Here is a 27,861-nt window from a genome sequence, read left to right as displayed (position 1 = left end):
CTTTTCAGAGAAAGAGGTCTATCTGTTTTGGACAGCATCCAACAGGAGAGGAAACTCACTTCCAAACAACAAAGCAAACAGGGAAACAAATATCAGTCCCATTGTAATCTTGTAATCAATTTTATTGTTTTCTCAGGGAAGAGAAAGTCTATTTAATAAATTGAGTTCCAAGGTAAACTCTTTCAAAAGCCACAATACAGACTAGTATCACTGTGATGTCTCTATTCTGTCATCTTTAGACTGCAGTTTTCATCTTCAGGGCCACAAAATGAATTAAAAAAACAAAAATCAGATTTTTTTCCAAGAGGTTTTTCTCAGAATGCCACACACTTATCTCTATTTATGAGTCAACGGCCAGAGTCATGGCATGTAGAGAATACAAGTTGCATGAAAAACTGAAAAAGATTTCTTATAGTGGAACTATTTGATACTCAGATAAAACTGTGAGTCTTCCGCTATAAAAGGAGTTTAAATGGATATGGGAAATCCTAGGTCCTTGTTATTCTTTTGGCTTTTTGGATAGAAAGCCAAACCCAACTAAAGGATCTGTTAGGAAGCTTCATGCTCTGACCACAATGAATAGGACACAGGTACTCAAAAATACCCACACAATCTAGTACAGAACATCACACATTTCTAAACATGTCTCTGGTCAGGATAAGGTTACTAAAGTGAAATAAAGATATAATTTACAAAGCTATAGTAAAAAAAATACTACATTCAATTGTTTATGATGAGGACTAAGAGTTATTCAGAGAACCCTAACCCTAATAAAAAGGTCAAGAAAACTAAAGAGCTAGACTCAGTTGTTATCAAAAAAGACTTGTAAATACAACCTCACATTCATACACCATGGGACTGTGGCTAAAATCATTTTCATAGTTATCATCAGTATGCGTTTTCATACATTTCAGAGAGAACTGCATTGCAGTTTTTCTTTTAAAAAGCTGCAAAAAATTTCTCCTCATGTGAGAATCATGAGATTATTCTCAACGTCAGTACTTTTATAGTAGTACACATAATTCCTTGATATGGAAGACTTCTGTGTATCATAGGCTATTTGATAGCATCTGTGATGTCCTCTTTCTGTATCACTAACACATCTCCCTCCATTCTCAAAACTAAAACCTACCCAGACACTGACAAGTGCCCTGGACAGCAAAACTGCTCCAGGTTGAAAGCCAATGCTACTGACCAAACCTTAAATGAAGATTTTTATAAACAGCATGTATATCAGAATTTGAGTGCCATGTACAGCCCCTGCCAGATTTTTCTTTTTAAAAAGAAGAAAGCACCAGGCAGTGGTGGTGCACACCTTTAATCCCAGCACTTGGGAGGCAGAGGCAGGCGGGGCCAGCCTGGTCTACAAAGTGAGTTCCAGGACAGCCAGGACTACACAGAGAAACCCTGTCTCGAAAAAATCCAAAAAAAAAAAAAAAAAAAGAGAGAGAAGCATCTTGGCTTGTGAGCCAACAACAATAAAGAGCTGGCCAGTTTGCTCTCCATTTTTTAATGCAAGATTCACTCTGGTGTGCTCACGTAGTAGTGCTGACTTTAGCACTAATGCTCAGGGTGAAGACTCTCTGCCTCAGTTCTTGTGTGTTTGGGAGCATGATACATGTTGACAGTTTCTTGCTACTCAATACAAACTCTTCCCAGTCCCTAGGTTTTCACAGAGATCCCAATTGCTGCATAACAACTCAGGTCTTCTCACACTTTCTACAAACTGATTTCTCTGAAGTGTCATGTGACCTTTTGCGTTTTCTACATGGAAGGTCATGGAAGACTTATGTTTGCCAGGCTTCCTCTGCATTTGAGTATTCACTGAAACCTTTCCCACACAGACGGCGTAAAGAGCTTCTCCCCCGGTGGGTTTTCACATGACTCCTAAGGGACGAATGGTCACTGAAGGCTTTTCCACAAATAAGACACTCATAAGGCTTTTCCCCCGTATGGATCCTCCGGTGTACATTAAGGTTGGATCCTATGCTGAAAGCTTTTCCACAATGGTCACACTCATATGGCTTCTCACCTGTGTGGCTTCTCATGTGTGTCTTCAGAGTGGATTGATTCCTGAAGGCTTTTCCGCACTGCCTACAATCCACCCGCTTCTTGACAAGATGGATGCTCATGTGCCTCCTTCGTGACAGGTAATCACCAAAGACCTTTCCACAGGAAGTACATTCATAGTGTCTCTCCTGAGTGTGAATCTTCCTGTGTGCAGTGAGGTTGGAACTAGCACTGAAGGCTTTGCCGCAGAGATCACAGCCATAAGGTCTCTCCCCAGTGTGAGAGTTCATGTGTGTTTTCAGGATGGACTGGTTTCGAAAGGTTTTCCCACATTGATGACACTCAACTGGCTTCTTTACAATATGAATCCTCATGTGTTTCCTTCTTGATAGGAGGTCACTGAAGGATTTCCCACATTCTTTGCACTCATAGGTTTTTTCCACCATGTGGTTCTTCTTATGCAAATTGAAGTTGGACTTCCATCGGAAGGCTTTGCCACACTGTGTGCACTCATAAGGCTTTTCCCCAGTATGGTTTCGGACATGTTCCTTCAGGTGGGAGGGATGCTGGAAGGCTTTTCCACAGTCCTGGCATTCATAGGGCCTTTCTCCAGTGTGTGTTCGCTTGTGAGCAATGAGATGGCAGCTCCTGCCATAGGCTTTGCCACACTCATCACATTTGTAGGGTCTTTCACCAGTGTGAACGCGCATGTGTATCTTCAGAGCAGAGAGCGTCCGGAAGGCATTACTACACTGACTACAGTCAAAGGGCTTTTCTTTCAGGTGAGTTCTTGTGTGGCTCCTTAGAGCTGAAGGGTCATTGAAGGCTTTTCCACAGCTGCTGCACTCGTAAGGCTTCTCCCCAGTGTGAATTCTATGGTGCCTTGTAAGAGAAGCACTGGTGGTGAAGGCTTTCTGGCACTGGTGACACTTATGCCATTTTCTCCCATCATTCATGCTCATGTGCTGAGTCAGGTGAATCCTGTTCTTGACTCCACAGCTGTGGTGGTGATAGGGCCTCTTGCCTGTGGGCCTTCCTACTGGCTGAGCAAGGTGAGGGCCAATATCAAAGACTTCACACAAGTGGCTGAATTCAGAAGATGTCTCCAAAAGATGAGATGTTTCCTGTTGGTTAAGAGATGAGAGCTAACTTTCACATTTATAACACCCCTTATTTCATTTTATGGTTTTGGTGCTGATGGCTGAAAGGAAGGCCTGATAAATATACAACAACGGGCTTTACCATTAATATATATATAGCCCAGCTTCTTTAAATCTTACCTCTGAATAAATTAGCACTAATAGAAACACATTACTATAACTGTGCTGAATAGTTTTATGACAACTGAGAAGTGATACAAGCTAAATTCATCTTAGAGAGAAACTCAGTTAACAAAATGCTTCTATCAGACAGGGCTGTAGGTAAGCCTGTAGTATATTTTCTTAATTAGTGATTGATGGAGGAAGGGAGTAGCCGATTGTAGATGGGGCCATCCCTGGGCTGGTGGTCTTATAAGAAAGCAAACTGAGGAAGGCAATAAGTAGAAGCTCTCCATAGCCTCTCCAATCAGTACCTGTCTTCAGGTTCTCACTCTGTTTGAGTTCCTGTCCTGACTTCCTTCAGTGACAGACTATGGATGTTTAAGTCTAAGCCAAATAAAACCTTTCCCTTTCAAGTTACTTTTGCTCATGGTGTTTTATAGAGCAATAACAGCCCAAACTAGGATATCATTGTTCCTGTTTCATTTGAGCTTCACCAAAGAGAAAAGGAGTGTTGAAGTGGTTGTAGGCACTCACTTGCAATATCAAATCAGAAGGCAAAAGCAAAGAACAAGATTTGGAGTACCAGGCTAGCCTGGGTTATACAAGGTTTTGCCTAGTTAAAAATAAAGTAAAAGTAGAATATTGGCTGCTGTGCTTTAAGGATCTATGTGCACTGTGCTACAGTGGTTTTTGGCATGCAGTTTTGTTCACTGTTTAAAACTAAATTAAGCCCCATCATGCATTATAGAAATATTTATTTATCTGAACTCTAAAGGAGAGTGTCTGGGGCTGGGATCCTGCCCAAATTCACAATATAGTGGGTCTCAATGGTTCCATTTCAAGATTCCAGCAATCTCAGTCACAATTTAAAGACAAAATAGCTATATCTATGTCAAACATATGCAATCTTTTATCATTATTAGCTAGACAATACAATAATAAAGCTATTTACACATTTTATACACCATACTATACTATGTATTACGGGCAACATAATGATTATGTACAGGTTCTATGCAGACAATACAAAGTGGCATTTTATATAAAGAAACTAAGTAGTCTTAGAATTTGATATCTGCATTCCACCGAGTCCAGCTCACTGGAATGCAGATACCAAGGAAAAACTGTAACTTAGCACTTGTGAAATTCCTGTTTCCTCTAGTGTATGTCACTTGACTGGTCCTTGAGTGAGCTGACTAGCAACTGCATTGAGTTTCTCCAACGCAGAAAACAGATTTAGCCTAAGGAAATCTTACCAATCTTACATCATCAGATGCTTCCTTCCCAAAAATATCTTCCAGAAGAATAGACCATTTGACTTTAGATGTAGTTCCCCAATCTGAAAGAAAAAACTGGAAAATCTGACACATTCAAAAGAAAGTAAGATGATAGGGATGAAAAGTAAATTTCTATGTAAATTCTCATGATTCACAAGAAAATGCAAGGCAGAAGGAACATACAAATGAATAATGTAAATGTCAAATCTAAGGTAACAGAGATGAAATCTACTGATTGAAGGGTTTTTGAAACAACAGATGGATAGTAAGACAAAGAACACTTCATTTCTAAGTGCTATCAGATATATTTCCATATTAATGTACTGAATGTATTTATTCAAGAATCCACAGGCTAAAGAACTGGTCCAGTGACAGTGACGTGGCTGAACTTTTAAAGGGGTGGGACTTATTGTGAGGTGCCAAGGTCCAGCCTTAGCTTGAAGAAGGGTTCTGAAAGAAGGGATGTCTAGGAGAGACGAAAAGAATGACTTGAAGTCAAATCGTGGATCTATGCTGATAACCTGTGTTCTACTTGATACAGCTTTTCCAGTCTGTTTTCTCTCTGGAGATTTCTCTGTCTATATTCTGCTTGCTTGCTATTTTTAAAGATGTTACCGTCCATGCCCTGCTTGCTCGTGCGTGTGTCAGTTCTCTCTGTCCTAAAAAAATTCTCTGGACAGCTCATCTCCTGCAGAACACAGGTCCAGTCTTTCATTTTACCTATCTATCCAGTCATTTACTCCAGGTTTTCTTTTTTATTACCTTATAAATCAGCATCCCATGACCCCAGTCCTTTGATTCTTAGGAGACAGCAAGAACACATTATTTTTCTTGACATTGAAAAGAATTCAGAGATCAGTCTGCTTTTGTTAAGCACTTTTTAAAGCTAGTTGGGTGGGAACCTGCCCTGAAATTACTATTTCTACCACACTTGGGCTTAACCTTATCATGAAGTCATAAACATTAACAGAGAGGACAGCTCTTGAAGGAACGTGAAAATACGTACATTATTATACAAAGAAGCCTTACACCCACTGCAGACATTGATACTTCTGGAGGCCTATGTCCTGTGAGCCCTGTTCCAGGGGTGGAAACAACGTCATTCCACCCCTACAAAAGCCATGCTGGACCCAGGAAACACATCCTAAATGTAGGCTGCAGCATCCCATGGAGTAGGTGGACATGGGGGCATATGCTGAATATGAAGGACAAGTGAGCTGAGTACAGCATTTGTATCTCTCTCTCTACATCAGGAAGACACATACCAAGTTATCAGTCACTTTACCTTCCTGTTGCCAGGTCTTTCCTGCCATGATGAACTTTAGCTTGAAAATGTAACTAAATAAACTCTTTCTCCCTTAAGTTACTTTCTACCTAGTATAAAATGCAACCTGTTATGTTATGACACAGCCTACACCAGAAAAATGGCACCAATCCCTTTGAACTGATACAAATGTGAGCTAAATACACATCAAAGTTATTTTGTAACAGAAACAGGAAAGTAGCAATGTATAGCCCTACTCAAATCACTGCAAAAGACCTGGCAGCCAAAATTACCCTTTTGTGCCTAGTGCTCACTCACCTGGAGAAGGACCCTGTTGAATTCCTCTCTCCTCCATTCTCAGATCCTCTTCTTGCTCTAGGTGTGAGATGAGGCGGGGTTTGCCAACCTGATAACCTATTTATGGGGAAAGGCACATGTTGAAAGAGGACCATGCAGAGAACAAGCCTTCCATTAGACTGCGGCCAACAATTTGGTCTTCAGGGTTTTCTGTACGTGGATAAGGCTGACTTAGGAGCAGGAAAATGGCAGTGTCACTTTTCTAGGGAACACAGTCTTAAAAAAAAAAACCAAACCCACAAAGACTCCACATTTTGCCATCCAAAAGAATTTGGATTTTTTTTAAGTGCTAGGAATGAAAGCCAAGGCCTTGCATTATCTAGAAAAGCACTCTACTACTGAGCTACACCTTCAAGACATGATATCTCTCTCTCTCTCTCTCTCTCTCTCTCTCTCTCTCTCTCTCTCTTTCTCTCTCTCTCTCTCTTTCTCTGTGTGTGTGTGTGTGTGTGTGTGTGTGTGTGTGCATGTGTGGTCACCAGGCATCCTGATCTATAACTCTACTTTATTCCCTGGAGAAAAAGTCTCTCCTTGAACTTGGAGCCAGGCTGTTGTCTAACAATCTCCAGCACTTATCCTATTTCCACCTCCCATATTGCTTGAATATCACATGCTATCTACAACAACATCCACCTTTGCATGTGACTGCTACAACTTTGACCTTTGGTCATAATACTTTTACAGTAACTTCACTGAGCATCCCCTGTAGACAAGAATGGGGACCTTTTATTTCAGACAATTGTGGTTTAAGCTCAGTCACACACTTAAAAGCCTCTGAGCTGAACGTAATGGGCAGGACTACCAGAGAATCTATGAGGGTAGGTACCAATTCTACTTGTTCTCAAATTTGGTACAAACCCCATCCAGGTTTGGGTCACAGCAAGAACTACTATATAAAACATCTTATCCCGGAATAGATGAGAGAAAAATGATAGCCTTACCCAGTGAACTTAGATTGCTATAATTCTCCAGCATTACATCTTTGTACAGTTTTCTCTGGGAAGAATCTAGCAGGGGCCACTCTTTCTCAGTAAAGTCCACAGCAATATCTTGAAATGTCACAGACTCCTGGAATAACATACGCATTTGAGGCCAATGAGAAATCAGCTCATAGGAAGACAACAGAGGCAGAATATGGACACAAGTGATATGATGTGGTTTTTCCAGATATGGTCTGCTGAAGGTTTCTGTATATATGTTAGAAGGATATTCCAGACAGTGTTAAGTTGACCTTAACCTGTCTCATTGCTTCAAATACAATACCAACAAGAAGAAAATTTCTTTCCAAGTCTAGGGTGGCTGAGAGCTTGTAGCCTTACTTCCTTTCTGTCTCTACAAGTTGATTCTGAGCACTATGCAAACATGAAAGAAGCACTTGTTACACAAATAACCTCTAACTTCCGTAATAATGATTAGTGACATCTGACTTTCTTTGGTGTGCTGCTCCTTGACCAGGCATTCACTGACCTGGATAAATATCTACAAGAATACCAACACACAGTGGTGGTGGTGATGTCCTAAAACGTACTTGTCCCACCCTTGGGCCGTGTGATCTTATGTACCTGAGAACAAACACGAGCTGGTGTATCAGGCTCTGGAGCATGGCAAGCAAACAAACCCAAACTCTGCTGACAAGAATCATATTTTGATGGAAGAGAAAATTCTGATTCCTGGTTATCTGCAGAGTCCAGAGAGGACATAGCTAAGGCAAGAAAAGAAAGTCCTTGAGATCCATCTACCCACTCAGTAAGCATACTCAAATAAGTGCCAACACTCACACAATCGTCTCCATATTCACAAACAAGAACAGTGACAGTGTTGGTGATACACAACCATGAGCAGCGATATATCCTACACACAACTTGCTTAGATCCATTAAGTTGTGGAATCTTTGTTTCTAAGGGATGATATTGATGTTTAAACACAAGATTCATTTATGCTTCACAGTTAACACGCCTAGCTGAAGATCATTTTAGGTTCTTTTATAACATAGTTACTTTGACTAACCTGTCTTTAGGATGTAAAGTTTAAAATTTTCCTCAAGTGGTATCATGGCTAGCCTCATAATTTCAGATTTTGACTTCAGATAAGGGATATTCAATCTTTATGCACTTCCTGTTTCAGAGTGAGGAAACTGAAGTCCTCAGAGGTAAAGTGCCTTTCTCAAATTTATGAAAACAACAGATCACACAGGGTTAGCCTTCACTTTTACCTTCTTCACTATATATGCCAGCTATACACATGCTCTTCTTTGTCTCAAACTCACACATGCCCTTAGTCAATAACACAGTCTACCACTGTTCAGCTCACTCATCCTGGCTCATCAGTTTACATATATGTATCTCCTTTATCTTACAAGTGGTAGGAAACATACAAGCTCATTTATTAAGGGCAAGAACATAAGAACTTACCAAACTTGGGAGATAGACTGATGGTAGCCATCTGTGGGGCACTGGGAGTACCTGAAGAAGCACTGCATTCCTACGTGGACAATTGCCACAAGGTATTCTTCAAAGGCTATGTCTTTTACTTAGTGAGGAGAACACTGAATTTTGTTTCTTGACATTTCCTCTTGACTCATAATCAGACAGGTTATCAACCTAAAGGAAGAGAAACGCAAAGCATTTCCACTAACATTAGGAACAAGGCAAAACTGCTCACTGTATCCATACCTATTCAATATAGTACTTGAAGTTTTAGATAGAACAATAATACAATTGATGGAGAAGAAAGGAATATATACAGAAAGAGTTTATGGATTTTTAATCACAGATATTATGATTATATGTGTAAGTGATCCTGAAAACTCCATTAGGAAACTCCTATAGCTGATATACACTTTTAGTAAAATAGTAGGATATAGAATCACTATACAAAAATCAGTAGCCTTTATATACAAGAATACAAATGGTCTGTGAAAGAAATGTGGAAAGCTGTATCTTCTACAATAGCATACACACACACACACGATTCAGAATATATATATATATACACACACACATACATATATATGTATGTGTGTGTGTGTATTTGGATTATGAATATAAAATATCCTGAAAAATAAACTGCTGGAAGTATTACCATGCTCAATTTTGTATTACAGAAATATAGCTACAAGAGGCACGCTGAAAAATGAAATCACATTTAACATACAGTCATAAGTCCATACACCAATGGGCAATTAATCTTTTGAAAAAAAAATCAGGAAAAAAGATAGCGCCTTCAATTAATGGTGCTGATCAAACCTGATGGCTGCATGAAGAAGAAGGCAAATAGGTAGATACTGAACTCAACTCTAAATGGATCAAAGACCTCGACATAAGGCTAGATCTGGTGGAAGAGAACATAGGGAATAGTTTGAATTTACTGGCATAAGAAAAAACTTTCTGAACAGAACAATAACAGAGCAATAATAGACAGACTGATCAATGGAATTGAACTGAAGACCCAGAAAGAACAATTAATAAATGGAACCCCATGAAATTGAAAAGTTTCTATGGCAAAGGACACCATCATTTGGAGAAAAGAGCGGCCACAGAATAGGAAAAAAATTTTGCCAACTATATTTCTGATAGAGAGCTAATATCTAAACTATATAAAGAACTTAAAAAACCCAGACATCAAGAAAACAACCCTATTTAAAAGTAGGGTACAGATCTAAACAGAGAATTCTCAAAAGAGGACACACAAATGGCTGAGAAGCACTTAAAGAATTTTCAACATTGTTAGTCAACAGGGAAATGTAAATCAAAACTACTTTAAGATTTCACCATTCACCAGCTAGAATGTCCAAATCAATAAAACAAATGAATGCTTATGCTGGTGAGGTTGTGAGTTAGGGGAAGACCCAACCTTTGCTCAGGGGGAATGCAAGCATGTATAGCAATGAAGGATGTGGTGGTTCCTCAGGAAGCTAGGAGTAGATCTATCTTGAGATCCATCTATAGCACACTTGGGTATATACCCAAAAGATGCTTCATCCTACTACAGAGACACTTGTTCAACCATGTTCACTGCTGCTCTAGTCATAATAGCCATAAACTGAAAACAGAACTGGAAGGGAAAGTGTACATAAGTCCAATCCCTAAACCAGACGCTATCATCAACAAGTAACTGCATACATATGAAAATTAGTTTTCTCCAATCGTGTCTCACTGAAAAAACAAACTACTCTTAAGGGTAGGCCTTAGCAGTAGATGACCAAACACTAAATGAGGGTGGGGGGGGAGGAGAAAAAAGTTAACAATTATTAGGAGAGAGAGAGAGATTGCAAAATATTAAGAACTCTAGAACAATGCTTAAAAGTGAGCAAACTTGAGACTACCCGGGCCTGACCTGGGGCACAAGCCAGGTCTGCTCCACTCCAGCCCCGGGCTACCTTGCCAGGGGAATCGCCCGACACCCCCAAGGGCCCACACAGGACTCCCCACGGGATCCTAAGACCTTTGGTGAGTGGAACACAGCGCCTGCCCCAATCCAATCTCGCGGAACCTGAGACTGTGGTAAATAGGGAAGCAGACTACCCGGGCCTGACATGGGGCACAAGCCCCTGCCGCTCCACTTGAGCCCTGGGCTACCTTGCCAGCAGAGTCGCCTGACACCCACAAGGGCCCACACAGATTCCACACAGGATCCTAAGACCTCTAGTGAGTGGAACACAACTTCTGCCAGGAGTCCGGTTTGAACACCAGATATCTGTGTACCTTCCCTGAAAGAAGAGAGCTTGCGTGCAGAGAATACTCTGCCCACTGAAACTGATGCTACCCTCCCAGGTCTGCTTATAGAGGCTAACAGAGTCACCTGAAGAACAAGCTCTTAACAGAGACAACTATAACAGCTAGCTTCAGAGATTACCAGATGGCGAAAGGCAAACGTAAGAATCCTACTAACAGAAATCAAGACCACTCACCATCATCAGAACGCAGCACTCCCACCCCACCTAGTCCTGGGCACCCCAACACAACCGAAAATCTAGACCCAGATTTAAAAACATTTCTCATGATGATGATAGAGGACATCAAGAAGGACGTTCATAAGTCACTTAAAGAATTAGGAGAGCACTGCTAAAGAGTTACAGGCCCTAAAAGAAAAGCAGGAAAACACAGCCAAACAGGTAGAAGTCCTTAAAGAAAAACAGGAAAACACATCCAAACAGGTAATGGAAATGAACAAAACCATCCTAGAACTAAAAAAGGAAGTAGACACAATAAAGAAAACCCAAAGCGAGGCAACACTGGAGATAGAAACCCTAGGAAAGAGATCTGGAACCATAGATGCGAGCATCAGCAACAGAATACAAGAAATGGAAGAGAGAATCTCAGGTGCAGAAGATTCCATAGAGAACATCGACACAACAGTCAAAGAAAATACAAAATGCAAAAGGATCCTAACTCAAAACATCCAGGAAATCCAGGACACAATGAGAAGACCAAACCTACGGATAATAGGAATTGATGAGAATGAAGATTTTCAACTTAAAGGGCCAGCTAATATCTTCAACAAAATAATAGAAGAAAACTTCCCAAACATAACGAAAGACATGCCCATGATCATACAAGAAGCCTACAGATCTCCAAATAGACTGGACCAGAAAAGAAATTCCTCCCGACACATAATAATCAGAACAACAAATGCAGTAAATAAAGATAGAATATTAAAAGCAGTAAGGGAGAAAGGTCAAGTAACATATAAAGGAAGGCCTATCAGAATTACAACAGACTTTTCACCAGAGACTATGAAAGCCAGAAGAGCCTAGACAGATGTTATACAGACACTAAGAGAACACCAATACCAGCCCAGGCTAATATACCCGGCCAAACTCTCAATTACCATAGATGGAGAAACCAAAGTATTCCATGACAAAACCAAATTCACACAATATCTTTCCACAAAACCAGCCCTTCAAAGGATAATAACAGAAAAGAAGCAATACGAGGACGGAAATCACGCCCTAGAAAAAGCAAGAAAGTAATCCCTCAAAAAAACAAAAAGAAGACAGCCACAAGAACAGAATGCCAACTCTAACAACAAAAATAGAAGGAAGCAATACTTACTTTTCCTTAATATCTCTTAATATCAATGGACTCATTTCCCCAGTAAAAAGACATAGACTAACAGACTGGCTACACAAACAGGACCCAACATTCTGCTGCTTACAGGAAATCCATCTCAGGGAAAAAGACAGACACTACCTCAGAGTGAAAGGCTGGAATACAATTTTCCAAGCAAATGGTCTGAAGAAACAAGCTGGAGCAGCCATTTTAATATCGGATAAAATCGACTTCCAACCCAAAGTTATCAAAAAAGACAAGGAGGGACACTTCATACTCATCAAAGGTAAAATCCTCGAAGAGGAACTCTCAATTCTGAATATCTACGCTCCAAATTCAAGGGCAGCCACATTCATTAAAGACACTTTAGTAAAGCTCAAAGCACACATTGCACCTCACACAATAATAGTGGGAGACTTCAACACACCACTTTCATCAATGGACAGATTGTGGAAACAGAAACTAAACAGGGACACAGTGAAACTAACAGAAGTTATGAAACAAATGGACCTGACAGATATCTACAGAACATTTTATCCTAAAACAAAAGGATATACCTTCTTCTCAGCACCTCACGGGACCTTCTCCAAAATTGACCATATAATTGGTCACAAAACAGGCCTCAACAGATACAAAAATATTGAAATTGCCCCATGTATCCTATAAGACCACCATGGCCTAAGACTGATCTTCAATAACAACATAAATAACGGAAAGCCAACATTCACGAGGTAACAGAACAACACTCTTCTCAATGATACCATGGTCAAGGAAGGAATAAAGAAAGAAATTAAAGGCTTTTTAGAGTTTAATGAAAATGAAGCCACAACGTACCCAAACCTATGGGACACAATGAAAGCATTTCTAAGAGAGAAACTCATAGCTCAGAGTGCCTCCAAGAAGAAACGGGAGAGAGCACATACTAGCAGCTTGACAACACATCTAAAAGCTCTAGAAAAAAAGGAAGAAAATTCACCCAAGAGGAGTAGACGGCAGGAAATAATCAAACTCAGGGGTGAAATCAACCAAGTGGAAACAAGAAGAACTATTCAAAGAATTAACCAAACGAGGAATTGGTTCTTTGAGAAAATCAACAAGATAGATAAACCCTTAGCTAGACTCACTAAAGGGCACAGGGACAAAATCCTAATTAACAAAATTAGAAATGAAAAGGGAGACATAACAACAGATCCTGAAGAAATCCAAAACACCATCAGATCCTTCTACAAAAGGCTATACTCAACAATACTGGAAAACCTGGACGAAATAGACAAATTTCTGGACAGATACCAGGTACCAAAGGTGAATCAGGATCAAGTTGACCTTCTAAACAGTCCCATATCACCTAAAAAATAGAAGCAGTTATTAATAGTCTCCCAGCCAAAAAAAGCCCAGGACCAGACGGGTTTAGTGCAGAGTTCTATCAGACCTTCAAAGAAGATCTAATTCCAGTTCTGCACAAACTATTTCACAAAATAGAAGTAGAAGGTACTCTACCCAACTCATTTTATGAAGCCACTATTACTCTGATACCTAAACCACAGAAAGACCCAACAAAGATAGAGAACTTCAGACCAATTTCTCTTATGAATATCGATGCAAAAATCCTCAATAAAATTCTCGCTAACCAAATCCAAGAACACATTAAAGCAATCATCCATCCTGACCAAGTAGGTTTTATTCCAGGGATGCAGGGATGGTTTAATATACGAAAATCCATCAATGTAATCCATTATATAAACAAACTCAAAGACAAAAACCACATGATCATCTCGTTAGATGCAGAAAAAGCATTTGACAAGATCCAACACCCATTCATGATAAAAGTTTTAGAAAGATCAGGAATTCAAGGCCCATACCTAAACATGATAAAAGCAATCTACAGCAAACCAGTAGCCAACATCAAAGTAAATGGTGAGAAGCTGGAAGCAATCCGACTAAAATCAGGGACTAGACAAGGCTGCCCACTTTCTCCCTACCTTTTCAACATAGTACTTGAAGTATTAGCCAGAGCAATTCGACAACAAAAGGAGATCAAGGGGATACAAATTGGAAAAGAGGAAGTCAAAATATCACTTTTTGCAGATGATATGATAGCATATATAAGTGACCCTAAAAATTCCACCAGAGAACTCCTAAACCTGATAAACAGCTTCGGTGAAGTAGCTGGATATAAAATAAACTCAAACAAGTCCATGGCCTTTCTCTATACAAAGAATAAACAGGCTGAGAAGGAAATTAGGGAAACAACACCCTTCTCAATAGTCACAAATAATATAAAATATCTCGGCGTGACTCTAACTAAGGAAGTGAAAGATCTGTATGATAAAAACTTCAAATCTCTGAAGAAAGAAATTAAAGAAGATCTCAGAAGATGGAAAGATCTCCCATGCTCATGGATTGGCAGGATCAACGTTGTAAAAATGGCTATCTTGCCAAAAGCAATCTACAGATTCAATGCAATCCCCATCAAAATTCCAACTCAATTCTTCAACGAATTAGAAGGAGCAATTTGCAAATTCATCTGGAATAACAAAAAACCTAGGATAGCAAAAACTCTTCTCAAGGATAAAAGAACCTCTGGTGGAATCACCATGCCTGACCTAAAGCTTTACTACAGAGCAATTGTGATAAAAACTGCATGGTACTGGTATAGAGACAGACAAGTAGACCAATGGAATAGAATTGAAGACCCAGAAATGAACCCACACACCTATGGTCACTTGATCTTCGACAAGGGAGCTAAAACCATCCAGTGGAAGAAAGACAGCATTTTCAACAATTGGTGCTGGCACAACTGGTTGTTATCATGTAAAAGAATGCGAATCGATCCATACTTATCTCCTTGTACTAAGGTCAAATCTAAGTGGATCAAGGAACTTCACATAAAACCAGAGACACTGAAACTTATAGAGGAGAAAGTGGGGAAAAGCCTTGAAGATATGGGCACAGGGGAAAAATTCCTGAACAGAACAGCAATGGCTTGTGCTGTAAGATCGAGAATTGACAAATGGGACCTAATGAAACTCCAAAGTTTCTGCAAGGCAAAAGACACCGTCAATAAGACAAAAAGACCACCAACAGATTGGGAAAGGATCTTTACCTATCCTAAATCAGATAGGGGACTAATATCCAACATATATAAATAACTCAAGAAGGTGGACTTCAGAAAATCAAATAACCCCATTAAAAAATGGGGCTCAGAACTGAACAAAGAATTCTCACCTGAGGAATACCGAATGGCAGAGAAGCACCTGAAAAACTGTTCAACATCCTTAATCATCAGGGAAATGCAAATCAAAACAACCCTGAGATTCCACCTCACACCAGTCAGAATGGCTAAGATCAAAAATTCAGGTGACAGCAGATGCTGGCGTGGATGTGGAGAAAGAGGAACACTCCTCCATTGTTGGTGGGATTGCAGGCTTGTATAACCACTCTGGAAATCAGTCTGGAGGATCCTCAGAAAATTGGACATAGTACTACCGGAGGATCCAGCAATACCTCTCCTGGGCATATATCCAGAAGATGCCCCAACTGGTAAGAAGGACACATGCTCCACTATGTACATAGCAGCCTTATTTATAAGAGCCAGAAGCTGGAAAGAACCCAGATGCTCCTCAACAGAGGAATTGATACAGAAATTGTGGTACATCTACACAATGGAGTACTACTCAGCTATTAAAAAGAATGAATTTATGAAATTCCTAGCCAAATGGATGGACCTGGAGGGCATCATCCTGAGTGAGGTAACACATTCACAAAGGAACTCACACAATATGTACTCACTGATAAGTGGATATTAGCTCCAAACCTAGGATTCCCAAGATATAAGATACAATTTGCTAAACACATGAAACTCAAGAAGAATGAAGACTGAAGTGTGGACACTATGCCCCTCCTTAGAATTGGGAACAAAACACCCATGGAAGGAGTTACAGAGACAAAGTTTGGAGCTGAGATGAAAGGATGGACCATGTAGAGACTGCCATATCCAGGGATCCACCCCATAATCAGCATCCAAACGCTGACACCGTTGCATACACTAGCAAGATTTTATAGAAAGGACCCAGATGTAGCTGTCTCTTGTGAGACTATGCTGGGGCCTAGCAAACACAGAAGTGGATGCTCACAGTCAGCTAATGGATGGATCGCAGGGCTCCCAATGGAGGAGCTAGAGAAAGAACCCAAGGAGCTAAAGGAATCTGCAACCCTATAGGTGGAACAACATTATGAACTAACCAGTACCCCGGAGCTCTTGACTCTAGCTGCATATGTATCAAAAGATGGCCTAGGCGGCCATCACTGGAAAGAGAGGCCCATTGGACACGCAAACTTTATATGTCCCAGTACAGGGGAACGCCAGGGCCAAAAGGGGAAGTGGGTGGGTAGGGGAGTGGGGGTGAGTGGGTATGGGGGACTTTTGGGATAGCATTGAAAATGTAAATGAGCTAAATACCTAATAAAAAATGGAAAAAAAAAAGTGAGCAAACTTAAGAGTCACACACACACACACACACATACACACACAAAGTCACAATTCCAGACTTCCACAGTATGAAAAATGACTAAAGTATACACAGGAAAGTCAAAACAAAGAGCTAGCAAGAAATCTGGTATGGGTAGAAAAACAATTTTCAATAAGGGCACAAAACAGTTCAGTATTAAAGAACCATTATGATCACTGTTTTAAAATTCTTAATTTAAAATGTAAAACAGTTCAGTATTAAAGAACCATTATGATCACTGTTTTAAAACTCTTAATTTAAAATGTAAGTTGATCTTTATTTTCATTATAGACACAAAAAAATGGTCTTAAGTTAAAACAACAACAACATCAATAACAACAAACAAATCAAAATCCCTTTATGGATGAATAAGATATCAAGAATACGAACATAGAGATTAACTTCAACAGCCTTGAAGGGTTTAGGTAACTGTGTGTGTAGTCCCAGATATTGAGGAAGTGCAGGCAGGAGAAGGGAGAGAAAGCAAGTCAGATAAGGAAAGAGACAGAGGAAGGGGCAGGGATGAGAGGAAAACAGAGGGAGAGGAAAACAGCTTATAGAAGTTAGCAAGTATGGATAAAGAAATGTATGGAATGTTAATCAGCCTTAAAAGGAATGAAGTTCTGATCTATGCTACAATACATATAAATAAACAATGAAGACATTGCGCTCAAAGACATTAGCAAAACGAAGAAGGGCAGATATGTGATTTCACTTACATGAGGTCCAAGAAGTCATTCATGAAGGCAAAAAGCAGAATGCTTTTGCCAGGGGCTATGGAGGAAAGAATTGAAGAGTTATTCTTCAAGGGATTTTCAGTTTCAGTTTGAAGTTATAGAAAACTTCAGGAGTTACACAGGGGAATGAAGGGCACTGTGAATGTATGGATCATCACTGAAGTGATCATTAAAGGCTAAGTTTTGTTTTATTTCGTCTCAATTTAAAATATGATTGATTTTTATGTCTTCTGTGTGTATGTATATGCATCATGTGTGTTCCTGGTGCACACAGAGATCAAAAGACAACATCATATCCTCTAGAAATGGAGAAACAACTGTGAGCTGCCACAAGGATGCTGTGAGCCAAACAAAACTCCTCTGTAATGCCCAGTGTTTCTACTGCTGAGCTATATACCTCCAGTCACTCATTTTATCTCAGTAGTTCAAAGTGTTACAGTTTACTGCACACAGGAAAAAATTAAACATAGCAGGGAAAAAAAAAGATTGCACATTACAAAACCTAAAAGGAAAACTTTTAGACATTTTCAGAATTACTACAAATGTTGCAAGAAATACTGACTTAAGCATGAATTCATTCCCTCTGGATATATACCACGCTAACCTAATGATATGTCCAATTATAATTGAATATTAGAATTTAAATTTAATTTTTGAAATATTTTTTTGTTGTTTGTGTTTTCGAGACAGGGTTTCTCTGTGTAGCCCTGGCTGTCCTGGAACTCACTTTGTAGACCAGGCTGGCCTGGAACTCAGAAATCCGGCTGCCTCTGCCTCCCAAGTGCTGGGATTAAAGACATGTGACACCACACCTGGCTCAATTTTTTTGAAATATTAATGTATTTATATCATTTCCCCTTCCCTACCCTCCCTCCTATTAAATCTCCATTCTTCTTTCAAGTTTATGGCCTCTTTTTGGAACCTATATATCAAAACAGAGCAAAAGCCAACCAAATTATTTTGCTTAAACACTTAATCTTTTTGTACTTTCTTTTTATTACATTTATCTATCTATCTATCTTATTCATTATGTGGATTGTAGTTTTGTCCTTCCTCCATGTGGACACTAGGAATCCAACTCAGATCTTCAGGCATTTGCAAGTTAACTAACCTCCTGAGCTACCTCATTGCCATCAAATTTTCCTAAATTTCATTAATTCTTTAACTGATTTGATACCACAGTGGCAAAAAAAAAAAAAAAAGAAAAAAATCTAGATTAACCTGTTATTTTTTTAAGGCACCCACACTAAAAATATGATTTTTAAAATTGTACACATATTCATGAGAAGCATCACCTACCCCCAATACCTGCTTAATCATTGTAAACTTTATTTCACTCTGATACTTTATAGAGACAGAGAGGAGTATCTACCTAAAGGGTAAACACTTGCAATTCCCCGAGGAGAAAGAGATAAACACAGAGAGGTATAAACTTAAGAATAGTTGAAGATCTGAAGATATGAGCTAGAAATGGGAAGAAACACTTAAAAGAGTAAATCCTAATATTAACAAACACATAAAGTATATATTGTACTCCATTATCTACATATCCATAATCCCACTATTTACTACCATATACATGTGTGTGTGTGTACATACACACACATATATATGATTCATCTTTGGATATTATAAAAAGGAACACATTCATACTTAGTAGCTTTGTGTGCTATGGAAATTGCATTGTAGTTTGGATTCTTTGTAGAAATTTTCTTGTAAAAATTACTTGCCAATATTTGCAAATTAAAAAAAAAAGGATTATGCATGGACTCTCCAATAATTCATTAAGTGGCAATCAAAATTTAGCAAGGAAGCCAAGCTTGGTAATACATTCCAATAACCCCTCATACACAGAAGGCTTGAGGATTGAGAATTACAAACCACCTTATAATGAGACATCTTAAAACACACAAAGAAACAAATAAAAACTATTATAAATGGGTAACCAAGAATAAATATGGCAGACATAATATTAAGTTCTGAGTACCAATTAATATACATCTACTGTAATGGTTAAATGTATATTTATATATGTACATATAAATACAAAAACACATGTATATTTATACACACACACACACACACGTGTGTGTGTGTGTATGTGTGTGTGTGAGAGAGAGAGAGAGAGAGAGAAAGAGAAAGAAAGAGAGAGAAAGAAAGAGAAAGAGAAAGAAAGAAAGAGAGAGCGTGCTCTCTGGAGAACAGGCCCCCTGCAACTCTCCTGAGGAGCACAATACAGTAGAAATGACCCTGGTGACTTAGGGAGAGGTGGCCCTGCCTCTCACAAGCTGAAGCACTGGGCAGGGTGGGGTGGGAGTTGGAAGATGGTTACCTTTCTTCTGGGTACTGCCGGAGAGCTGGTCTTGGTGACACCGGCTCAGGAGAGCTGGTGGGCTGAACAACACAGCCACCACCCAGGCCCAGATCCAGGACTTTTGAGCTGGGCCACTCCAACATCTACTCCATCTATGAACTACTGGAGCACAGGAAGGGGGCCAGTCCTACAGAACCAAAGCTGCAGGATCTGTGACACAAGGCAACAGCAAGATATCTGAGAGGAGCCCAGTAAGTCTCTAGAATTGATGGAATAGCAGAAGCCAGAGCCCTTGAACCAGAACAATGAGTCACTGCAGTGAGCATTTGCAAGTAAAGCTATTTGGGCAAAAAGCTTCCAGAGAGAGTTTTCTTCTCTTAAATTTTTTATCTTTTGCTTTCTTTTGTAAGGGTGGGTGCAAGAGAGGGTTGGGGACATGAGTGGGATATGGGTGAATGATGTGAAATTCACAAAGAATCAATGAAAATTTTTAAACAAATAAATGGAAGGACAAATGAGAGCAATCTCAAAGATGTATTTGTGTATGTGCACTCTCAAAAAAAAAAAAAAAAAACCAACAATATACACACTTGGAGTGAGGCAGAGGAGAAACCCAGCAGCAAGCCTTTCTTTTGTGTATGGAGTATGACATAGCACCTCAGTACATGGACCAAAGGACAAGAGTTATGCAAAGCTGCCCCTGAACAGTAGTTTCCCCAGGACTATGGCATCCCCATTTGCTGTCAGAACCTACTGTGAGCCTCTCTACCTGTGACCATTGTGAAGGATCTTCAGGAATTCTGACTGGAACCCTGGAACTGAAACCCTCTGTGACCAATTGCACACCTACCTCCTTACTCTCTAACAGGATCCCCTGTCTCCAGCAGCCATAGGCAACTTCGTAGAAACTCTGATTTGGTTCCTCAACAAGGATAACTGGTAACTGGATCCCAATCTTGTCTGAAAGACAACAGAGCAGTATTTAGAATCAACAAAAGTATTTATAAAATAAAACATCCTTGATGGTTCTCATTTTTAATAACATTTTATTAATTAAGAATTTTGATCTACTCATTCCCACACTACGCAACAGCTCCTCTTCCCTCTTCTATTTTCACAAATAGAAAAACTACACCTCCAATAATTTCTTACAGCTAAAATTCTATAACTTTTTCCCCCATTGAATGAATTTCTAGATAGTAAGATGCTTGACCAATATTTATAAACACGTTTAAGTCTTTGGTTAAGTGTTGGGAAATTATCTTCTGTAATCATTTGATTTGCAGCTCCTTTACTTATGCACATATTTCTTACACCTGAGGGAAGATACTTGACTTGCCAACGTGATAAATTACAGTTTTGGAATCATTCAAACTGGGCAAAGATTACAAATAGATGGTTAAAAGCAGAACAGAGTTTTATATCTAGCCTACTAATATGAAAAATAAGAAGGGTATGACTGGAAGATGTAATTCAAGGATAGAGAACTTTCCTGGAATGAGTAAAGGCTTTAGCTTTAATCTTCAGCACTGCAAAATAGATGGCTGGTACAATGGGTAAAATGCCTGCCATGCACACGTAAGTTAATGATTTCAAACCTCACTACTGGAATAAAACACTGGCCATGGCAACTCAAGTCCATGACCATATCACAGGAAAAAAGAAGAGAGGACTATATTGGGATCTTACAGTCTTATTGGCCAGACAGTCTAGCCAAAACAGCAAGCTCTGGGTTTAATACCAGACCTTGTCTCAAACTGGCTGACACGCAACAGCAACCTATTGCCTACCACACATGTGCACTATGTATGTAGCCATAGGAGGAAAAAGGGAGGGAAAACAGGAAAAAAATGGAGCTATTTAAATTGCATAGCCAACCTTGCCCCTTCTCTTTCTTTCCTACATTTTCTATCCATCCATATGGGCAAATCCTGTCACTTCACACACTCAAAGCTCTGGCTATTCCTCAGCATCTATATTATAATTGCTTTGATCGCAAACATCACCCCTCACTTAATCAACCTAAATCTACTAAATCAAAATCAATCTCCTAAATCCTTTGCTGCCATGAACTTTGTTTATACAATATATGTAGCATCAAATCTTTGCTGAAAACAATCTGAAAGTGTCAAAGTTTCCTCAAGAATGAAGTCCCTTACCCAGTCATTCACTTGTGCTAATGCACAATGATTTCTTCACTGAGCCCCAGAAATGCACACAACTTAGGGGCTTGGCATTTGCTGTCTCTTGCTTCCAAACGTCTTCCCTACAATCTGTGTCTCAGTGGCTCTTCTCTTTAGGATTTTTATTAAAATTTACGACGTGTGAAATATTACTATCTACTCCAATTACTATGCAAACCTTTGCCTTTTTTCATCTACTACTACTGCTACTACTACTACTACTACTACTACTACTACACACACACATACACACACACACACACACACACTTAATACACTTACTAAATTATAACAGGCTATATTTTATGACAAGTAGATAAATGTGGACCTGAATAATCAATAAAGCAGAATTTAATGGTAGCAATAGAGCTTAGTAGCAGAATGTTTGCCTAGCAGACAGTGGGTCTGGGTTTGAGCCTCAAAATCACCCAATAAAGAGGAGGGATGGGTAGAAAGAGGAAGGGATGAAACAAAGTCTTGCAAATCTTGCTGTTATTATCCTCACAAAAATGAAGATATCCTAAAGGGCCCCCAATATCCTTCGCTTTGCTACCAGACTGCTGAAACAATTCAATCCAGAAAATAAAATACACCCAGGAATCTCACTGGGTAAAGAATAGGTTGAAGTCTCGTGTCACTCAGAGGCTTATGATAATTTATCAGACTATATTGCAGGAGACACCACACATTCACTGGAACTGCTAATTATATACTTTCCCCCTCTGCTTAAGCTGAAACCTCATGTCAGCACCAGCACATGGACTTGGAGAATCATTACAATGCTTTTCCACTGTGGACTCACTGAATGAATATCCTTTTCCAAATTTCCACTTTGATCTTTTAATTGCCTTATTCAGAATAGTGGTCAAACCTACTCTGCCAAACCTGGTAAGATCCAGGGTCTGACCCTAATTCCAGCAACATTATTCAAAATTCAACCTGCTACAGTAGTGAACAATTTGAGTTATCCAGAAACATATTTTGGTTCCTGAATCACTTAAACCTATGCATATTTTGAGCACTTGGGGAACAATGCATTCTTTCTTCTATGCTTTTGCCTACAAATGTTCACAGAAAAGCGGTCAGAGCTAGCCTCTTGCTACTGATACTTCAAGTATACATAAAAAATGGCCAGTAGACATTACTGTCTACAATGGCTAATTTAAAATGTCACCTTTCCACAACTAATAATTACCTGGGAGAGAGTCTCGATTGAAATAGAGTTGTCTAGCCCAGACAGGCCTGTGGTCATGCACAGGGAAACTAGCTCAAGTGTTAATTGACACAGGTCACTGTGACAATATGACTTCATGGACTGGGCAATGGGCTGTGTAAGGGTATAAGAAGTTTGCTGAGTTATAGGAAGCAGGTAAGCAGGCAGCATGGATCCATTCATTTCTCCCAGCTCTTGGTTATGCATATCACGTGGCTAGCTGCCTTGCACTGCTGCATTTGTGTCTTCCCTGCAAAGTCTTTCATCCTTTATGAGGTTTTTTGTTAATTTGTCACAGCAACAGAAATGAAAGCATGATGTCATACCTCCACAAACTACCCAGTTTACTTGGTTAGTTCTTTTTCTACGTTTCTAACCATGCAATACACTTCCAAGTAAGGTTTCAATTTCTCTGCTCTGTTCACTGTCCTTAAGCTGGAGTGATAACTTTTAACAGAAAAGTGAACAGTGAGCTAAGTAACAAATGAACAGAAATCAAGGCACATTTACTCTTGCAGCAAGATAGCTTCTATGAAGTAAGTGCCTCACAAACATTACAAAGAAAAGACCTAAAAAGAATTCGAAGGGTTGGAAATATTCTCAAAGGTTCTGTGATTTGAACAACAACCATGGTGCTAAGACAGCCTTACAGTGTAGTGCAGTACCTTAAGCCTCTAATTTACTTCACGGCGCAAATTTCCCGGGTAATTCAAGCTGAGAGGATGCCCCTATATCCAAGTTAGACCTGTGGAATATGTCCAGTGTTCTGTAGTAACAGAAATGCAAGAGGTATGCAGATGCAGTGCAGAGACTATTAGTTTTGCATAAAAGTCACAAGCTGGTGGTCTCACATACAGATGCAGCAAAGATTAACTGCGGGAAGCACATCTAGAAATAGCTATGAAGAATACTAATTCTGAAGTTTTCTGCAAGATACACAATACAAAACAGTGTTAATCAGAGGGACAGCACCATGGATGAAGTGGGATGCAGTTTTCAGATGTTGGATTCTACGGCACTCACCTTTGAAACACAGTGAATATTATCCCACTGCGTATTGTCTCCTCAATACCCCTAGTATTCAGAAACATTCTTCTCCTCATTAGGATTCAGACTATGGAAAAACAACTGGCCAGCAAGGAGAAGTCGCTACTATTCCAGCTGGAGAGCACAGAATGAAGAGGACATTAAGTTCAACTACTTAGGTTCCTTGCACTAGGCACTAGAGTGCTTAACCCAAAGAGACAAGGAGGTATCATGTGTTGGCCCTAAGAAGGGCTTCCCTGAACTGGCACCTGGAACACAGTAGAACTTATGCTAGTCCCTGCCTTCCTTCTCACAAGGGCAGAAGTTATGCCTCAGTTGTCAAGTTTATGATTCAAATTTGGTTTTGTGTGACCAAAGTGTCTATTGGGAACACCTTTTCTGTGTTAGAATTCTTCCAATGTTCAACTTTATTTCCATATATGACTTCACAACATAGTGACAGGCAGGGCATTCATATGTAATTGCAACTATTACAAGGAAAGCAGCATTTTAATTGAGCTTGCCCTTGTAGGCCTTATTTCAACTCAGGATACAAACATATACAAAGCAATATATATTACTGCTTCTGCAATTCCACTACTATTTAGATCCATTTCTCTCTTCATTATTAGCTATAAACAACATGAGTTGCATTCTCAGTAAATCAATATAAATATTTCAATACACCTCTGCTACCTAGGCCATGACTCAGGGGCTAGTAGGTGAAATTAACTTCCAACAAGATGTTGAGGAATGATAGTCAAAAGAAACCTCTATATTAATACACATATCAAAGGAGCCATAATATATGATAATCATATGGCAAACTATACTTTACTGAGCATGGTGAGGCAGTGGGGAGGGACAGACAGGGATATCTTTAAGTTTGAGGCCAGCCAGGTCTATACAGTAAGTTCTAGGGCCGTCCAAAGTTGCAATCACTGAGAACGAGGTCTGTATATCCACCATGTTGGTTTAGGGTCATTGTTATTTCTGCCATGTTGTGCTTTCTAGAACAGTTGCACGCCCCCATATACACTTGCTTCTCGTCCATATTCTACTGTGTGAGCCTTCCATTTTCCTTAAAGGAGTGATGGGATTTGACGTGTGTACTCAAGTGGTAAGTCACACCTGCTCTGTAAATGATTTCATCCACTGAGCCATCTTAATGGACCCCTTTTTAGTTCTTATCAGATAGGGTCTTATGCATCCCAAGTTGGCCTATAACTAGACATGCATACAGTACACACTGTCCTTGAACTTCTGATTCTCCTACATCTACTTCCTAAGTGCTGAAATTGTAGGCGTCTACCAACATGTCCAGTGATATCCTTACCCAAAATATTCCAGAATTTAGAGGGAAAAAGCCTCTGACATGTTTTGGGAAGATGGCTGGCATGAGCCTGAAATAGAAAAGGAAAACTTAACAGTAAAACACACACACACATACACACACACACACACACACACACACACACACAAACAAGCAAACGCAGCAAGAAGTTCCTAATGTCAGGAAAATGTGTCCTTTCTAAACTTAGTTACTACTGAAAAGTCAATTGTCCTAATTCCATTATGCTTGAAAAAAAACAAAAACAAAAACTCCATTATTTGCTTATTCACTCGATATACCAGCATTATATTGGTCAAGCACAAGATATTTCAATTCACCTGAAATACAGCAGGGGAAAAAAGAGCAGAAAAAAAGAAAACACAATAGAAGAGTACAGCAATACAGAAGGAAAAGAAAAGGACGATAAAAACAAACAGATGAACAAAATTAAAAACAACAAACAAAAAACAAAACACCTCCAGAAAAAGACAAGTTCCTTGACATAAAAATAGAAAAAATTCCAGCATATGGGAAGCCAATTTTACTTAAGAGTCAGAAGGAAAGCAGGGTCATCTATGATTGTGCTAGATAAACTCACTACCAATATTTCAAATCTCCATCCAAACCAGGATATAACAAATGTGTATAATTAAAAGGAAGCATATTTACTTATTTTAGTCAGGTGACAGAACTGCCTATGAACAACATCCAAATACTGTACTAAATTAGTAGAAATATATATTTTAGAAATAATCTTGATCTCAAATTCATAAAGTATAACAGCTTGAAGAAAATGTTATTGAAAACACAGGTAAGGAACAACAATATGAACCACAGAATTCTAAGGTGGGGGATAGGGGACTTTTGGGACAGCATTTGAAATGTAATGAAGAAAATACCTAATAAAAAATTAAAAAAAAAAAAAAAACAAGTAGAAAAAAGGTTGAGAGGAAAAAAAAAGAAAATACACTTAAAATCAAATTGCTCAGCTATATAAACAGATTAACTATAAAATTTAATGGCATAAAAATGTCAATATTCTAAAGACTAAAATACAGACCCAACACACCTTGGAGAGAGAAATGCAGCATCTGGGTTTTACATCTCATTTTAAAATATAAGGTGTGACACTATTGAAAAGTGACTACCTTTTGAGTTTAAGATACTTGGTGCAATGGGATACTTGGATCAGTAGAAAAATGATTTCATTAAAATACATAATAGTATTGGGGGAACAGCAAAATCCACATATTTCACTATAGGGGAGAGAAAATATGTACTATAACAAGAGCACACGAGTCTTTAATGATCTCCATCATAATCTAGCTTATAAATTCACTAAATGGTCATCGTTTTAATATTTTTTCATAATATAAAAATTGCCATTTTATTTAAAATTTAAGTGTTCAATTTCCCTGGCACCTATCATGTTCATTATTGTGTAACCATCATCACTAACTTCTAAAGTCATGTTTATTACTTACGGATACCATTGTCACCTTGTAGACTACAAACAAAAATTTGGCCTCTGCAAAAAACATAGCTATTGCTATCTTTAATTATCTTTAATTATATGTTTATTGAAGTTGTGGCTTTTATATAAAAGCTTGGAAAAATATTATGGAAAAAGTTCAAAGTATTTAATTAGATTAACTTTCAAATTAAATTACAACTATGTTTACAAGTAATTTATTCACATGAGGATTGTCAGCCAACAAACGCATAAAGCAACTGATGATTTAACATAATAGAAAAGGTATTAGGCAAGTTTCACAATAACAAAAAGAAAAAGGTGTGCACATATCAATGATAGTTTTAGGAAGGAAACCCATGCTAAGAGCAATCACTGTCATTCCGACACCCCTGAACATCCTGGTCTACATATTTTAAAACCTCTCCTGGGTCGCCAGGATGGGGACCTCAAGGCACGCCTCCTAAGGTTTCTGCTGTCCTCATCCCGGCCACAGCCCTCCGCTTCCTGGAGCTAACGGGTTAAGTGACGAACCACGGGCTTACCAGACTGAGGGTGGAATCCAGGAAGCGGAAGTCTCCGCGGCTAAGGCGGAAGAACTAGAAGTTCACGCAAGGCCCCGGAATGCTTCAGAACGCTTCGGGGAACAGGAGGGTCCAAACACAGGGGAAACCCCAACTATCCTTTCGCACATGTGACTTCCACTAGCTCCCCGAAGCAATGGCTTCTACTTCACGTCCGTCTTCGAAATCTCGCGAAACTTCATAAGCCTTTTATAACGTGAAACCTTCACGGCGTGCATCTTGGGAAATGGAGTTTGATAACCTTAATGAGCCGTGCATTCTTGGTGAACTAG

At 39.2% G+C, this 27,861-nt stretch overlaps 1 protein-coding gene across 27 annotated transcripts; it reads right to left on the bottom strand.

Annotated features, from left to right (window-relative positions):
- Positions 1–92: 92 nt before the first annotated feature.
- On the bottom strand, positions 93–27,798 carry Zfp317 (zinc finger protein 317). 27 transcript variants are annotated; one of them, XM_006510277.4, is made up of 12 exons: positions 27,551–27,795; positions 25,538–25,604; positions 24,199–24,336; positions 23,841–24,101; positions 20,630–20,739; positions 17,448–17,502; positions 8,582–8,770; positions 7,733–7,872; positions 7,112–7,238; positions 6,132–6,227; positions 4,529–4,611; positions 93–3,134 (listed from the first exon to the last, which is right to left on the bottom strand). In XM_006510277.4, exons 7-12 carry the CDS (start codon positions 8,610–8,612, stop codon positions 1,788–1,790), a joined length of 1,824 nt encoding a protein of 607 aa, XP_006510340.1. In that variant the 5' UTR covers positions 8,613–8,770; positions 17,448–17,502; positions 20,630–20,739; positions 23,841–24,101; positions 24,199–24,336; positions 25,538–25,604; positions 27,551–27,795; the 3' UTR covers positions 93–1,787. The 27 variants fall into 27 exon arrangements, 25 of the variants coding, with proteins under 25 accessions (XP_006510340.1, XP_011240820.1, XP_011240817.1 ...); XM_011242518.3 differs by lacking the exon at positions 27,551–27,795 and adding an exon at positions 26,604–27,550 and having other exon boundaries at positions 7,733–7,848; XM_011242515.3 differs by lacking the exon at positions 27,551–27,795 and adding an exon at positions 26,604–27,550 and having other exon boundaries at positions 23,841–23,941.
- Between the last annotated feature and the right edge of the window lie 63 nt (positions 27,799–27,861).

The sequence above is a fragment of the Mus musculus genome, chromosome 9 (genome assembly GCF_000001635.26).
Source record: "Mus musculus strain C57BL/6J chromosome 9, GRCm38.p6 C57BL/6J".
NCBI lineage: Eukaryota > Metazoa > Chordata > Mammalia > Rodentia > Muridae > Mus > Mus musculus.
This window is presented reverse-complemented; position numbering and strand designations above follow the sequence as displayed.